The sequence below is a fragment of the Vulpes lagopus genome, chromosome 11 (genome assembly GCF_018345385.1).
Source record: "Vulpes lagopus strain Blue_001 chromosome 11, ASM1834538v1, whole genome shotgun sequence".
NCBI classification, from domain to species: Eukaryota; Metazoa; Chordata; class Mammalia; order Carnivora; family Canidae; genus Vulpes; species Vulpes lagopus.
The window spans coordinates 78,780,127-78,796,089 of NC_054834.1; the positions used below are offsets into that span (position 1 = coordinate 78,780,127).

Genomic DNA, 15,963 nt, shown 5'->3' on the forward strand with positions numbered 1-15,963 from the left:
GGGGCACAGCCCCACCGCCATTAGCCCCGCTTCCCCCTTCCCCACTAGCTCTTCTCTGCCCTGCCACTCAGCACACATGCCAGGGTGAAGCATCCGCCCAGACATCGGTGAGCCTGTGAGGTCCTAATCCGAGCGTGGTGGCAGGACCAATGAATTTCTAGTTAGGAGCGTGGAAACCCAAGACTTGAGAGATGCAGAGGACTTAGAGATCTTTTTGTCCAGTAAGACCTAAGGTGTGTGGTGTAGAGTGAGATCTGGGATGCCCTTCAGCTGTGACCAGCCCAGGGGCCTTAGTTCTGTCTGGCTCCCTCACCTGTGTAGTGGGGATCCTAACCCTCCCGCCATAGAGAGCCGTGACAATGGCACGCACTAGTGCCTTCATATGTCTCAGTGGTTTATGCTTGGAATCCAGGGCAGCCTGCCCACCTCACCATGCCCTCTGGGATCTAATTTCAGGATGGAAGTGTAAAATATTGGCTGCCTCCATGTTGTCACCTCTTGAACAACCCAGCTGTCAATGTGGTAGTGGCTGAGAGTCAGTGCCAATTTTCTCATTGCTATTCAGTAAAGTGCAGTTTGAGTTTTAATACCAGTTTCCCTCTCTCTTGAGCTTGAGAAAATCATGTTTATTTTGAATGATAAAAAAAAAAAGAAAAACAAAGGACAGGACAACAGCTGTAAACGTTTTCCCCAAGGTGGTCCAAGTATAAAAAACACTTATCTAGACTTCCTCTCCCCAATTACAGTGGGGACCACAGAGGCCCAGAAGAAGTGTCCTAAGGTTGTGTGGATGGTGAAGTCTGAACTGGGAGGAGAGCCCTGTTTCTCTGACTTCCAGCTTGGGCTTTGTCTCTTCACATCACTTCTGGTGGGGTTTCAGAGATAGTTTATGGTAGGGCAGTGTGATTACCCTATTTTGGTTTGGGCTCCCCCAAGAGCAGACCAGAGATCTGGGGGAGAGTCATTGACCTGGAAAGTGATCCCAGGGAGCACAGTGAGGGAGGGGGCGGTGAGATAGAGACAGGAAGAAAATCAATCACCGGGTGTTAAAGTGTGGGTCACGTCTATGGGCAGTTGGTACCCAGTCCTTCTGCAGACCCTCTGGGAGACCATGTAGCGCATGCCTCAGAATTGTCCTCCCAAGGGCCTGAGGATGCCACACTCTTGTCCCTCTCTTGCTCCCAGGCTGTTGGCTCTCCAGTATGCCCAGTTGCCTGGGGCTGAGGATGGAGCTTGTCTCCTTTCCACTGGTTTCCAGCCACATGCAGGCACTCAGGGAAGAGGTGAGGGAACTGTCTGCAGAGGGCCTCCAGGCTGGCCAAGACCCTCACTACCTCACACTGTGATCAGTGTAGTCCCTTCCCAGGTCACCTGGGCGGGGGCGGGGTGGGGGTCAGAGCTGTCCTCCTTCAGGCAGGGTTGATGTGACATGTTGGGAAGCCCCAGTGGGATCCAACTTGGGAAGAACATGTCCAGCCTGAAAGAAGCCTCAGGATGCTAGGGCCCCTGTCCAGGGCTCACTGGCTCCAGCAGGCTGGAGGACTGCCTTCAAGACCCTAGGATGGGTGAGGGCTGCTTTTAACGAATGGGAGGAGCTGGTCTGAATTCTCAGACTTCAACACTCAGGTGTTTGGTTTTGGGTGAACACACCCTTCAATGTCCCTTACTTGGGATTCCACACTTAAGGAATCTTCTGAAAAGCAGTAGAGGATGTGGAAGACAGGATCCTGGAAGCCTGGTCTGTGATCCAGTTTCACTGGGCGTAGGGAGTTCTCAAATGGCCAAATGACCAGACCCCATTCAAGAGACCTGATTTTGGAGATTTTCAGATCAACAGGTTCAAGGACAAACTATAGTAGGTTTCAAATTAGGATAACTCAGAGGTTTAAGAGTACCTTCCCTTTATACATATATATGTGTGTGTGTGTGTGTGTGTGTGTGTGTGTGTGTGTATGTATACATATATATGTATATATATATTTAGAGAGGGGTGGGAGGAAGTGGGGGAGAGAGAGACAGAACCTTAAGCAGGCTCAACACTCAGTGTAGAGCCTGACACAGGGCTCAATCTCATGACCCTGAGATCATGACCTGAGCCAAAACTAAGAGTCAGAGGCTTAATAGACCAAGCCACCTAGATGTCCTCCCTTAACTTATTTCTAATGTGTAATACGCTTACGTCATGTAAAATTGTGTTCAGTGAGACCTCTCCCCCATCCCCTGTCTACCCTGCTCCCCCTCTTCTTTTTACGGTTTCTGATTCTGGGTGTCCTTTTTCAGTTCCCATATCTAAGTGCGAGCAAATCTTATTTTCTTTCTTTGTAATGCAAAGATAGCATTGTATGAGCCTGGTTGTCACCCGTTTGTGTGTGTATTCATTTCATCTAACAATCTCTTCTCAAGAGCTTTCCCAGTACCTTTTGAGCACACTTATTTTTAATCCTAGTCTGTTTAACCATCCCCCCACGGGTGGACATTTGGGTCGTTTCAAATCTTGCTCTTACAGAGAAGATGCTACAAAAATAACCTCGTACTTATATCATTCAGCACGTGTGCAAGTTTATGGCTTTAAGATAAATTCCCAGAGGTGAAGTCATTGGGCTGGAAGGCATATGCATTTCTAACATTGATAAATATTGCCAAATGGTGCCTAGGAGCTGTACCAGTTTCTGCTCTCACCAGCACTGCATGAGACCCTCCGTGCCTGAGGAGGGTGGAACAGAGATTGCAGAGATGAAAATACACTCCTGGACAAGTGTGAAGGGGAAGGATGGACCAAGCTGTGCTTAGACCCCCGAGGCCTGCGGGGGATGGAGAAAGATGAACAGAGGAGGAGCCCCAGACTGTAGAGTGCTAATGTGAATCTATCCTATCTATCTCGAGGGGCAGAGTGGAAAGAGTCAGATCAGGCCTGTCAGCTCTGGGTTTCCCAGCCCAAATGGTCTGTTTAAAGGGGAGTCTTTTTAGATTCTGTCTGGATCCAGGAATCCCAGAGCGAGGAAAGGGAAAAGGGGCAGGGAGGGAAGGGCTGAGCTGCAGCTGGTGGGGGGCGGGGGGCAGGAGCAGAGGTCTGGGAAAACAGGGCCTGCCTCCCCAGAGCCTAGCATGCTGCCTGGCTCATGGGAAGCGCTAGAGAAATGCCAGAAACACGAACACAGCAGAGCAGCAAAGACAGTGTGAAATTCCTCCTCAGAAACCTGAGAAGTCCACCTCTTTGTCTCAGGACCAAGTACGACTGGGACAGAATGTGGGTGGAGATGGAAGCAGACCCATCTGCTGTGTCAAGCACGTCCTCAGTGAAACTAGAGCCACTTCCTTATTCCCTTTCAAAAAGTTGTCTTGAATTCATTACTGGGTGTGCAAATATTCATTGAGCACCTGCGATGTGCCAGGCCCTGCCCTTGATGCCGGGGCTTTAGCAGTGCCTGCCTTGATGGATCTAAAACAGGCAGTCCCATAGATACATGATTGCAGGATGCGTCAAGTGCCCTAACAGATAGGGGGGCCAGGCTCCATGGGAGGGTGGTGAGGGAATACTTTGCAGGTCAGTGCTGTGTGAGCTGAGATCTGCAGGATGCCTTTTACTTGAAGGTCAAGAAAAGTCAGCAGGAACCCAGGCAAAGGGAACAGTGCGTACAGAGGTCCAGAGATGGGGAAGAAGTCTGGGTATTTGTGGAGATGACAGAGGCTTGGAGGAGGGGTCAGGGTGAGGGGGGGTCAAGGTGAGGCAGGGGAGGTGCTCAGGGACCAGAGCGCCCAGGGCCTGAAAGATGGATTGTCTTATTCCAAGTGCAATTGCAAGGTATTGATTGAAGGTTTTTGTTGTTGTTCTTGTTTTTAAAGATATTATTATTATTTTTTTTTTTTTTCATGAGAGACACAGAAAGAGAGGCAGAGACACAGACAGAGGGAGAAGCAGGCTCCTCACAGGGAGCCTGATGCGGAACTTTATCCTGGGACCACGCCCCCAGCCAAAGGCAGCCGCTCAACCACTGAGCCATCCAGGCGTCCCTTGATTGAAGGTTTTTTTTTTTTTTAATTAATTTTTATTGGTGTTCAATTTACCAACATACAGAAAAACACCCAGTGCTCATCCCGTCAAGTGCCCCCCTCAGTGCCCGTCACCCAGTCACCCCCACCCCCCGCCCTCCTCCCCTTCCACCACCCCTAGTTCGTTTCCCAGAGGTAGGAGTCTTTATGTTCTGTCTCCCTTTCTGATATTTCCCAACATTTCTTTTCCCTTCCTTTATATTCCCTTTCACTATTTTTATATTCCCCAAATGAATGAGAACATACACGGTTTGTCCTTCTCCGATTGACTTACTTCACTCAGCATAATACCCTCCAGCTCCATCCACGTCGAAGCAAATGGTGGGTATTCGTCCTTTCTAATAGCTGAGTAATATTCCATTGTATACATAGACCACATCTTCTTGATCCATTCATCTTTCGATGGACACCGAGGCTCCTTCCACAGTTTGGCTACTGTGGACATTGCTGCTAGAAACATCGGGGTGCAGGTGTCCCGGCGTTTCATTGCATCTGAATCTTTGGGGTAAATCCCCAACAGTGCAATTGCTGGGTCATAGGGCAGGTTTTAAGCAAGGGAGCGATGTGATCAGGTTTATGTTTATGTTCAGTGCTGGAAAATGGGCTAGGAAGAGTACCAGTGACACTGGGGAGACCCAGGGCATCCTAGAGTCCAACATCTAGTATTTGTATGAGTGACAGATGACAAATTGGAAGAGGATGTGACCAGACAGTTTCCAAAGCCATCCTGTCTGGGCACCCCAAAGTCACTCCCTTCCTGCGGGGAGGCCCGGCCCAGCCCTCAGCCTGGAATCCAGCTCTCTGGCATCAGGCTGAGCTGGGTCAAGGTGAAACAGATGACTTCGTGGGAACACTGCTCAGAGCCCTTGGGAAACAGACCTCGTGCACCTCTAAGAAGGGCCCAGAATGCCACATGTTCTATGCTTATTCTGTAACTTTGTATTTCATTGGATGTTTTGCTACTAGACCCACTGGGAGAAACACTGCTCTAAGTATTTCCTGCTTGCTGGGCTAGGGCATATTTGCTAACGGGCATGCCCACTTCCTTTTCATAATCTCTGCCCCAGGAACTGGAACACCATTCTCTTCAAATTACCGACAGGGAAATGGATCCGTTCGGTGTCCTACACCCAGAACATTGAGGGATCTTCAAGTGTTAATCTGGATCATCCAGCTAATCACAGATGGCAGCCTGGTAGATTTGGGAGTGTCAGCTTTGGTGGCCCCTCTGGCCCCTGCCTGGTCTGCTTAGGGAATATCTCCATCAGTGCAATGCTGCCTCCCCTTGCCCTCGTTCCTCCTCTCCCTATCCCTTACTGACTTTGGGAGAAATAAGAAGTTGACTCCCTTGCCAAGGACCCAGAGGCCCTGTTCTTCCAGGAGGCAACAGGCCTGGCATTTCTGGTGCCCGTCTTTATATATGGTGTTCCCGGCCAGACCTGCTGAGGGCTGTTCATCTCCCTGGCTCTCTTACGGGCCGGGTAGCACTGTCACTGTTTGGTGTTGTCCAAGCGGACATGGTCATCGTGTCCCCCTGCCCTGGCATTCTGCTCCTGGTGGTACGGGAAGAAGAAGCAACTCCACAGAACATTTTTCAGGAGGTGAGGTTTTTATTCTACGTTATTGGTAATAACAGGGAATTGGGTCAAGATTCCTCCTCCACAATCCCATAGGAAGAATAATCGGGAGAATTATATACATCTAGAGTGGGCAGCTAAGGCTGGGACGTGGCAGGAGAGATGCAGGCTCAGGCCACGGGAGCCAGGCCAACCTGGTTGTTTGCCCTGTCAAACACGGCAAAGTACTGGCGGATGAAGACATCACCCAGGATCCACAGCTCTCCGGAGGAGGTGGGGAGGTTCATGCCCTGGAAGCCGCTGACACAGCTCTGTTGGCTCTGGAGAAAAGGAGGATAAAGCTGGAGATGGGGCACAGGCTCAGCAGTGACAAGGTGCTGAGTACAGAGCATCAGGGCCGGCAGGCCACCACCAGGCACGTGCACGGAAGAACTTCCTGGCTTGTGTCCGGGGACTTGGCTCTTATTGGCTGGGGGCGGGCGGCGGGGGGTCTGCCTATATAAGCTGTTTTCTCTCCTATTGGTTTCCAGGTACTACTAGACATTTTTCAGTGTTTTTGGTGGATGTCCAAACCTTGACATTAGCGTAAGAGCTAAGAGGTTTAAGGAGAAGTCAGCTACTGTGAAGAATTTTGGAAGCCCTGATGACACAGCCTTTTCTCATTCTGACCCCATCCAGTGGCAAAACAGATCACTGTTCGTCCTTTTCAGTTACTACGGCCTACGGGCCACCACCTTGGCTGCACGTTAGAACCACCTGGGGAGTTTTGGAACCACCCCCTCTACCACTACCCCTGCTAATTAATCAGCATCCGTGGGGGACAGCCTGGTAATACATACTTCTTGCTGAATGACATTGACCCACTGGGTCAGTGAAGCATTGTCCTGTGGCTCATACTCTACCAAGTAAAGATTTGTTACTTGGTAGAGACAGTGGGAGTATCATAAACCCTGACCCTATGGAATGTATGGTTTCCATTTGCTCAACACTTTGTAGCTTTGATGTGGTGGATCCTTCTCAGTTACCCTAACCACATTCTGAGGGTGGAGAACACTGACATCTCTCATTTCTAGACCAGGAAACTGAGGGCCGGGAGAGGTTACAACTTGCTTGGAATCAATGAGCTAGTTATTGAGACCCAGGGCTTGGACTCAGGTGTCCAACCAGAAATTCTCTTTTCCTGCCACCTGCCTTTGCCTCCCTTTTCCCCTTGGGGGGCCCTGCATCCACATTTTCATTCATACATTCATTTTAAATGCATTCTTTCTCTCTGGAGGCTGTCCAGAACAGAAGTCAGCTTCAGCCTGTGGAAGTACACTTTCTCTTGTGCGAAGCCTGGGGGTAGAAGGGTGAGGTGGTATGTGGCCACAGTCTCTGCAGGCACATGTGGGTGCCTGGACCAGAGCCTCCTTACCTGTAGGATGTAGGCACTGGGAGGCAGAGGGTACTGGATGCCGTTGATGGTGAAGACGATGTCAGGCAGGCTGTTGATGGCTGAGCAGCTGATCACCATCTAGAAAGAGTGATGGTTAGGAGGACTTCTGTTTCTTCTACATGGCAGACCTACCACTTGGGTCTAGAACGGGAAAGTCAGGGCTGGACTCACCTGGCCGTATGAGTTCTGGCTGGCTCCAATGTAGCTCTGGATGTTGGCAATGGCATTGGTTGGGCCAGCCAGCAGAGAGGTGCCTGTGTCAACAATGGCCTGGCAGCCATCACTGCAAGCGATGGCCTGTCCGTTCATGGTAACACTAAGGATGAGATGCAAGTAAGGGTCCCCTGAGTCCCCAGGGTATATCTCCCCAAGGAGGAACCAGGTGTCCCCAGAGGGTCCCTCCTTCCATCCATTGGCCAATACATGAAATTCCAGCAGCTCTTATTCATGCATGCATTCTGTTACTCAACAAATATTGACTGAGTGCCTGCTCTGAGCTAGGCATGGGAGATGCAAAACCAGACAGCTGCATGGTTCTGGGCTGCAGAGAACACACAAGCTGGCTGGGAAGATAGGTTATGATTGAGTAGGAGCAGGAGGAGCAGGACACATGGCAGGGCAACAGAAGCATAATCCAGGGGGAGGGTGGTGGTGCTGAGTGGCTAGGGATGGCTTCTCAGGGAAGCAGAGCCCCAGAGGCTGCTAAGGAGGTGCAGAGCTGCAAGAGGACATCATGGGCAGAGAGTGATGGAGATACGGAGCACAGACAGGAGGTGAAAGAGGTGATGAAGTTTTAGCATGGCTGGGGCAGACACATGGTGACCAGCATGTGCCAGGTTGTCCAGGACCATCCTGGTTTTAGTACTACAAGTCTGGCATCCCAGGAAACTGCTCATTCCTGGGCAAACCTGGGCAGTTGGTCCCCCCAGCAGGCCAGCTGGGTGATGAGCAGTTGGGGAAGGAGTCTGCGTGGGGGAGGGGCAGGCCCCAAAGGGGAAAGTGGAAAGGATGCCCTGAAACAATTCAGCCCCTTCACCCTAGGGTGGGAGGGGCATGTATCAGTTCAAGGTCCCTTAAGTGCTGGGATGTGTGGATATGTATGCTGGTAGGTTGTCTTGCTTCTTTGACCAGAAGGGAAGTGGCTGTCTCACTGTTGCAGAGCATCTGGGGGTCCCAGGCAGCTCTGCTCCTCCAGTGAGTTACTTTCCTTGCAGCCTCTCTGGCTTGGTCAACTTGTATGTTCTTCCCTTGGGGTACATTTCTCTGTGTTGGCTGTTCTGGGGGGCGATTCTCGAAAGCTCAGTTACCTACGAGTCTATATGGAAAAGAGACCTGCCCATGTCAGAATGTTAGTCATCCATGTGCTCTGACCTGTCCACGGTGATCTGCCAATAACCCTCGACAGAAACGGGCACCCAGTTCAGGTTTCCACTGTAGTAAGAAGAATCGATGCCACCAAACATCACCACGCTGCCACTCTGGTCATCGCTATGGAAAGTGGGGGTAAGAGATAGAAATTCATTCATTCATTCATCAACCTGAACATCTCTTAGGTGCATCCTGAGAGCCACCCTCGACTGGGTTCTTGCTAGTGCCAGGAGCTGTGCCGAGGGTATGACAGACAGAGTCATTATTTTTATTTCCACTTTACAGTGAGGTTCAAAGACATGAGGCAACTTGCCCCAGGTGAATGCATGGCAGTGTCCACTTGTCTGCTCTCAGCCAGGAGCAGTTTCCAATTTGCTAACGTCTAGGATGTTTTTGATCATCATGGTTCGGCCGGGTATAGGGGTGCTCCTGGTAGCTAGTAAACAGGGGCCAGGGAAGCTGCTAAATAACCCGTGATGTACAGGACAGCCTCTGTGAATGCACAGAATTCTGTGGTCTGTAACGTCCAGAGTGCTGTGGTAGAGAAAATCCTGATCGGTTGGAGAGATGAAAGAAACGCCTAAGTATCCATAAAGGCAGGTTATGTGTAGGAGCAGATTGGAATATTAAGTGGGCAAGAGGAAAAACAAATGAATGGCTTCTCCTATTGTAAATTGCAGGAGTTCTTGGAACGGGGACATTCACTTTCTATATCTCTGCAGTTTGGGGTGAGATAGGGAAGCAAAGGTGAGTGATGATAAGAAATAAACCATGGAAGAACTGGCCGCGGATAAAACAATCCCCACTCACTTAACCCCACCCTACCTCCCTGCAAACGTCTGACCTTACAATGTAACCCAACGAGGTGGAGATTACAGCAGAACAGTTAGCAACTCAAGAACAACGTCGAGCATGACAAATTGCTTCAAGAGAGAACGACTTGTCAGAGGAAAATTGAGTGTCTCAAGAAAATTGATGACACCCTCTTATATTCTTGCATAAACCTTTACTCAACCAAACCAACCCTTGGCTTACTCTTTATTCATCCTTAGAATTAACTCAAAGTCACCAGCAGAACCTAGGTTTTGTTAACTAACAGAAGAAATTTGCTTTCATCATTTAAAAGTTCCCTTGTTCAGGATATAAGTCCTATTTTCTTTCTTTTTTTTTTTTGCTATGGAATTTTGGCCTCCATTTTAAGTGGATTCACTAAATCCACTTCTGGGGGCCAGCAATGAGAGGACTGGTGCTGGGGAGCAAACGGCTAATGACATTCAATTTTGTTTTTTTTTTTTTTTGTTTTTTTTTTTTTTTTTGACATTCAATTTTGTAAGTGTTAAGGTGACAAAACTCACACTGGTAAAACAAGATGAATGGAGACAGTTCATCAGGGAGGGATTTACCTCTTGAGACTTAGACATTGACCTTTCAAATCCCTTGCTTGCTGAAATCCTATCCACCTGCTCAGCCCTGGACAGCCCCGTGCTATGGTCATGACTTCCCTGCCCAACTTACCCACTTAAGTAGACTGAGAAAAGGTCTTGGGAAACCAGACCCTCGTTCCACATGTTGTCAAAGACGGGTGTAGCTCCAGAAGCTGAAATCTGAGGGTAGGCCAGACCCAGGATGCCGTCGAAGGGAGCATAGTACAGGAAAGAGCCGGGCTCAGTCTCGCTCAGGCCAAAGATCTGATTGGTGTCTGCGATGCCTCCAACCTGAATTGGGGGAAACCAAGATTTTCACCATCAGCACATGTTGATTGAGCACAGCGGGGTGCCAGCCCTGGGCTCAGAGCATCCCTGTTTCATTTCAAGTAGGACCCAGCTTGGCAGTCTGGAAGGGAGAAGGACTGGCCCTGGGAATGCTTGTTATTCTGCTGGAAGTAACCATTGCGATGGATCTCCAGATGGCCATAGTCTGCGACGCAAAGGGAGGATTTGCTGCAGATGGTCACGGTGTCTATGTGTATGTTTCTAATGACTGGATGCAAAGCTGACTCCAGACTAGTCAGAGAGCCCTTGACCCGTGCTGCACCCTGTGGGGGGGGGGGGCAGGGGGTGGCCCTTTGGAGTTCTCCTGACTCAGGGGGGCTGCAGGTAGGGGAATGAGTGGGGGAAGAGGTGCTGAAAGAGAACTGAGACTTTTTGTCTTCTGCTCCTTTCCCCTACCTAACATTTGACTTGGGGGTACTGAGGTTGGCTTATGGCTTCTGGTGCCCCACCCCCTTACCCAGTACTGCCCCACCTAAAAATGTCTGTGATGTCCTTTCCACTTTCCCCTCCTGCGATCCCTCTCAGGTTACTTTGTTTTCACTGAGACCCATGTTGCTTGAATAAGCTAGCTCGGCAGGGGGTGCGCTGTGGTCACCAGGGTCCTGGGAAGATGGCTTCAGGGCTGGGTGGGATTGGGAGGGCAAGCTGGCAGGTGCTCACCTGGACAGTGTCGTATCCCAGGATGCCTGTCATGCTGCCGGTGCCATAGGCGATGGAGACTGGCCGGTTGGTGCCCTGGTATGTGGAGGACTCCTGAGGGTTGAAGCGGTTGTGGTTGGCTGCCAGGACGAGAAGTAACAAAGTCAAACTTGAAAAGCTGAGTGAGACTCATGGGCTGAGAATGTCTTCTTAGGGTGGGTGCCTTGGTTCGGGTGGGAGCGTGGGGGCTTTGGAGGAGAAATGTAACCTTTCCCCCAGACTTTAGAGCCACTTCTGGCTCGTTGGGCCAGTCCTCCCAAGGACCCCCAGGCAAACAGTGAGCAGAGCAGGCTCCCAGCTGCCCATGGTGCTAAGCCCTGTCACACTTCTCTCTGCTGGGGACTGAACTCCCGAGGGTGGGGACCGTGTGTAAGTTACCCCTTATCCCTGGGCACCTAAGCCCAGTGCCTGGTATGTAGTAGGTGCTCAGCAAACGCCTGTTGGGTGAATCCCCGAGTGACTCCCCCAGGCTTGAAGATGGACCTATTGGAAGCCCCTGGGTGTTCTGGGCTCCCAGGTGGGGTGGTGGCAGGGAGCCCCCTGGGCAGGGCAGGGCCAAACACTCACAGCAGGCAGGACTGGAGCAGTAGACTGAGGGCACCCACAGGTTGGAAGAGCCGGTGTCAAAGATGACGGTGAACTCCTGAGGAGGAGTGCCGATGCCGATGGTGCCAAAGTACTCCATCTGTCAGGGCGGGGGGGCGTACAGTTCGCGGTTGGGGCCTCCCCGGGGCCTCTGCCGGGTCTGCTGCTCAGCCCACCCTCTTGCCTTGCCCTTCACTGTTCTCCTAGCCTTTCTCTCCCTGTCCAACGCATCCATCCTCCAAGACCCAGCCTGGCCCCCCCTCCTCCTGGGAGTCTCCCCGATTGCTCCCCTGTCACCCTCTGTTCTCGTTTAAGCACCACAAACACCCAATAATAATCTGCTGTCCTCTCTTCAGCTCTTGTCTTGTGTATCTTAGTCTCATCAGCCTAGAGAATGCACGTTCTCAGGAAGGGCTAGAACCCCACGTACCCATCAGGGTAGATGCTGAAATGCCTTTTCACTGAATCGCTGGTGGGGAGATAAACGAGTCACCTAATGATGGGAACCTCTCGAGATGTCTGCCTCCTAAATCTAGGTATGTGTAGCAGGTTCAAGAAAGGACACAGTCAGGACTGTTGGTCTCAGGGGTGGCATTATCTCCCTTGCCAGCTCTGTTCCAGCCCCACTGGTCTTTCTATTCTTTGATGATAACAAGCTCATTCCCCTCCCAGGGCCTCGGCACTTGGTATTTCTTGTGCTAGGCAAAGTTTATTCTAGATCTTTCCTTGGCTGGCTCCTGCTTGTCACTCATTCAGAGCCCCAGTCAAATGTCACCTCTGCCAAGAGGCCCTCCCTGATTACTTTATCTAAATTTGCCCCTCCCTCATTTTTCTTCTTCCTTTTACTCTAATTAATTTTTCTTTGTGACCCTTGTCATTACCAGAAATTATCTTACATATTTCTTTGTCTCTTCTCTGTCTTGCCCTCTAGAATATAAGCTCTATGAACTTAACTTATTCACTATCATCTCCTTAGCTCCTTGCACAGAGCCTCTGGCACATAGTAGGTGGTTTATAAATATTTGTTAATTGACCAGGTGGGCTGACTTTACCAAGCTCTGACTAAGGTCAGGCCCTGGGCTGAGCACTCCAGAAAACATTATTGCCTTATTTACTTGCAGCGACACCCTGATGGTAGATATGAGCGGCTCTGTTTTACAAAGATGCTGAGGCTCACTCAAAATTCAAATGATTTGCCCAAGGTCATGTGGGCAGGAAGCATTTGAGCCTGGCTTTGCACCAGGTCTGGCAGATTTTGTAGGCTAAACTCTTAACAACAGGCAACCTGGTTTCATACCCTGGGCCTAATGCCATTCACACTAGGGACACATAATATCTACTGAAGGACAGGTGTGGCCATTGAATCTCAAATGAAAGAGTCAGAGTGATCTTTCTGAAGCTCCAATCTGGGCGTGTCAACCCTCCTGGTTAAGACAATTCAGCAGCAAGCCATTATGAGACTCGTCTTTGGCTCCTCTCACCCACCCCTCAGGTCTTGCTTGTGCCTCTCTCTCCTTCTCTGCTCTCCATGAACTCCAGCCTCCTTTCCTCAAATGCACTCTGCTCCCCGCTGTCACGGGGTCTGGCACAAGCTGTCAGCCCTCTGGGACTCTCTCCTGTCCCCTAGAAAGCCCTGCTCTACCTTTGCTGTTTGCTGTAACCACTTCCACATAGTTTGAGTGAGCCCTCGGCCTGCTTTACTTGGCATGGTTTGTGAGGCTCCCTGATTACTGTCTGTCTCTCCTTATAGAATGAGTGTGAGCAGCATGAGGGCAGGGGCTGTGCCTGGTTTTGCTCTGCACTGGGCCCAGCACAATGCCTGACACATAAGGAGGTGCTCTGGACGCATAGACACTGGATGAATGAACCAAAGAACAGATGAAAGCTACGGCTCTGATTGCAAGTCTTCCTGCAACCCCCATGCCTCTGAGATCCTGGGAGCAGCCACCTAGGTTACTGCCTGGGAGCCCTAGCCCATCCTCCAAGACCCCTGGGAGCCCCTCTCTCCTCCAAGGCTGCGTCCTTGGAGCTGCCCCACTGCCATCCCTGGGGACTCACATCCATGTAGTTCTTTAGGGACTGAGTGGCCAACACAGTAGGCTCTTGGGGAAAGTACTTGCTGGCTGGGTTGGGGCTCTGGTTCTTCAGGAAGTCATTTAGGAGGCCATGCTCGATCAGGTTCTGCCTCAAGGACTTCTTTCTGACCAGGGGAACCCTGTGGCAAAGCAGTTGCAAACAGGTCGTTTGGAGGAGGAAGAGTAATTAGGCAAGGGATCTGCTTATGGGGTGCTCTGGAAACCTCAGAAGGAAAAGGAAGCTGGCCCAAGAGAGGAAGAAGGAGGGAAGCCAAGAGGAGAGATGCTTCCCTTTTGGGCACACTAATGCAAAGAGGTGAAGTGGTTGCCCAGAGTCACCAGCCCGGTGCTGGAGCTGAGAAGCCAGCCTGGGAAGGACTTTAGACTTGTGTCAGCAGCGCTGCCTCCCCCAAAGGGCAGAGAGACAAGAAGGAAGGCTGGAGGTGGTGAAACAGAAAGAATGTGGATGAGGGAAGAAGGAAGACAAATGCAAGGGAAAAGAAAGGAAGGTGACAGGCAGCAGAAGGAAGAGCCTATGGAAGCTCTTCCGGGTGCTGCGAGTCCCCCAGACTCACTTGATGATAGTGCACTCAGAGAGTGCCACCAAGCTGATCAGCAGCAGCCACTTCATGGTTCTTCTCAGGTCCCAATCTCCAGAGAAGGGTAGATGGGTGGAAAGTGTACAGAAGCAGGCAGGAGTTGCTCCTTATATACAGTCCATGTTCTTAGGGATCAGCCTTATCAGCCTTCAAATGTCACCCATAATTGTAACCCCAAACAGAAAATTTCCCGATAAGATTGTCCCCGCCCCTCAGCTCTGATCTGAGAAGTTTCCAATTGAGTAGATTTCCACTGTAACCATACCCCACAGTTGGGACGGACCTGCAGAGAGCAAGCTATGGAGCGGTGGCTTATTACTTAAATAATGGAATTCATTAAAACTTGACAAGCTGAATGTTTTGACAGAATTGGTCTAAAGTGCACTTAACATTGAGCAGATGGCAAGGGGGGCTCATTGTACCCTGATCTGCCCCTGTGGGATGGACGGTGGGATTCTCGGAGGACAGTTCCCCACTCAGTGATGAACCATGTTTCTGGAGCTGCTACCCCAAAGCACGGGCCTAGGTCAGTGATTCAGACCTCAGGACACATTTCCACATAGAAATGTCCTCATATGGAAATATAGGGTGTCAAATTAGCCTACGGCCCTACTAGGTTCTTGTTTCTCACGGCAATTGGGCTGACTCTTGGGAAAGTGGTGTGTGCAGCACAGAGGAAGAGGAGGGAGAGGAACAGGTGGGAGAATACTGCCTTCCTTTGCTGGAGGAAGCAAACTTGAACCAGGCTGGGTTTGTCATTGGGATCTGCACCTTCCACATTTTTACCCCTTCTCTCCCTAGGGCTCCTCTCTCACCCTCTCAGGTGGCTGGAAGCCTCCATCTTGAAGATCCCACTAGAGTCTGTGTCTCCCAGGTGCTCCATGCTTAAAATACGATCGAATCAGCTACAGTGGAGCAAAGCTATCCAGGCAAATTCACACTAGCACGTGAATGACTTCAAAGAGGGTCCTCTTTAAGGAAAAAAAAAAAAAGAGGATCCTCTTATTAGAAGAGGATACTTACCAACTCACAGGATTCTCTACCTTGTGGGATTTATTCAGTTGACAAAATGGAAAGAAAATTTTGATTCAGAAATTGTAGGGGAGGGAGGTCAGCAGCAAGCCCTATCTGTGGGTCTTGTTTTGAAATCAGATTCCCTGGGCCACCCCTGTTTTTTCCAAATCAAGAGACATAGATTTCATGAAAGCCCCAAATATCCCCCAGTGCCTCTGGGTGAGTGTGGAGCCGTGGGCAGTGTGGATCAAGGTTGGGACCAGGGGTGGTTAGTCCAAAGCACACTTGCATTTCAGACTTACCTCTTAAGACATCTCTGTGCCCCAAATGTGGATCCTTGCACCATAATCTCCACATTCAGGTATTTTGATATCTGCTTCCTGTCTTCTCTCTTTCTTCCCCCTCCAGACTTTCTCACCCTGACTTGTGAACTGATCTCAGCACTTATGTGGTCAAGCCTATGGTCCGACAGATGCTTGCCTAAGTTCTGGAAGCATTAGATAAAACCCCTGGCTCAAAGCTGCCACTGGCCAGGAGGGAGTATGGGTTGGGGGCTACTCATCAGGACTTCAAGAGGGTCTTGCACTGGGTGGTGGGTACATGGGTGCTCATTAGTCTTTATACTTGATGCAATATGTGTATCTGAAACCATTCATAATAATTTTTTTAAAAAAATTTATTCAGAGAGAGAGGCAGAGACACAGGCAGAGGGAGAAGCAGGCTCCATGCAGGGAGCCCAACGTGGGACTGGATCCCGGGACTCCAGGATCACGCCCTGGGCTGCAGGCG

General features: G+C 50.4%; 1 protein-coding gene across 1 annotated transcript; it reads right to left on the bottom strand.

Annotated features, from left to right (window-relative positions):
• Window positions 1–5,640: 5,640 nt before the first annotated feature.
• LOC121471475 (pepsin A) lies at window positions 5,641–14,240 on the bottom strand. Its single transcript, XM_041722278.1, has 9 exons — window positions 14,137–14,240; window positions 13,545–13,701; window positions 11,469–11,586; window positions 10,863–10,981; window positions 9,946–10,145; window positions 8,434–8,550; window positions 7,234–7,378; window positions 7,042–7,140; window positions 5,641–5,947 (listed from the first exon to the last, which is right to left on the bottom strand). Exons 1-9 carry the CDS (start codon window positions 14,190–14,192, stop codon window positions 5,798–5,800), a joined length of 1,161 nt encoding a protein of 386 aa, XP_041578212.1. The 5' UTR covers window positions 14,193–14,240; the 3' UTR covers window positions 5,641–5,797.
• Between the last annotated feature and the right edge of the window lie 1,723 nt (window positions 14,241–15,963).

What these genes read in the sequence shown, in the direction of transcription:
- LOC121471475 (XM_041722278.1), bottom strand. Translation starts at nt 14,192, where the DNA reads ATGAAGTGGCTGCTGCTGATCAGCTTGGTGGCACTCTCTGAGTGCACT. An exon ending in GCCAGAACTCATACGGCCAG is followed by an intron (nt 7,141 to 7,233) that starts GTGAGTCCAGCC and finishes CACTCTTTCTAG; the next exon opens with ATGGTGATCAGCTGCTCAGC. An exon ending in CCAGTGCCTACATCCTACAG is followed by an intron (nt 5,948 to 7,041) that starts GTAAGGAGGCTC and finishes CCTTTTCTCCAG; the next exon opens with AGCCAACAGAGCTGTGTCAG.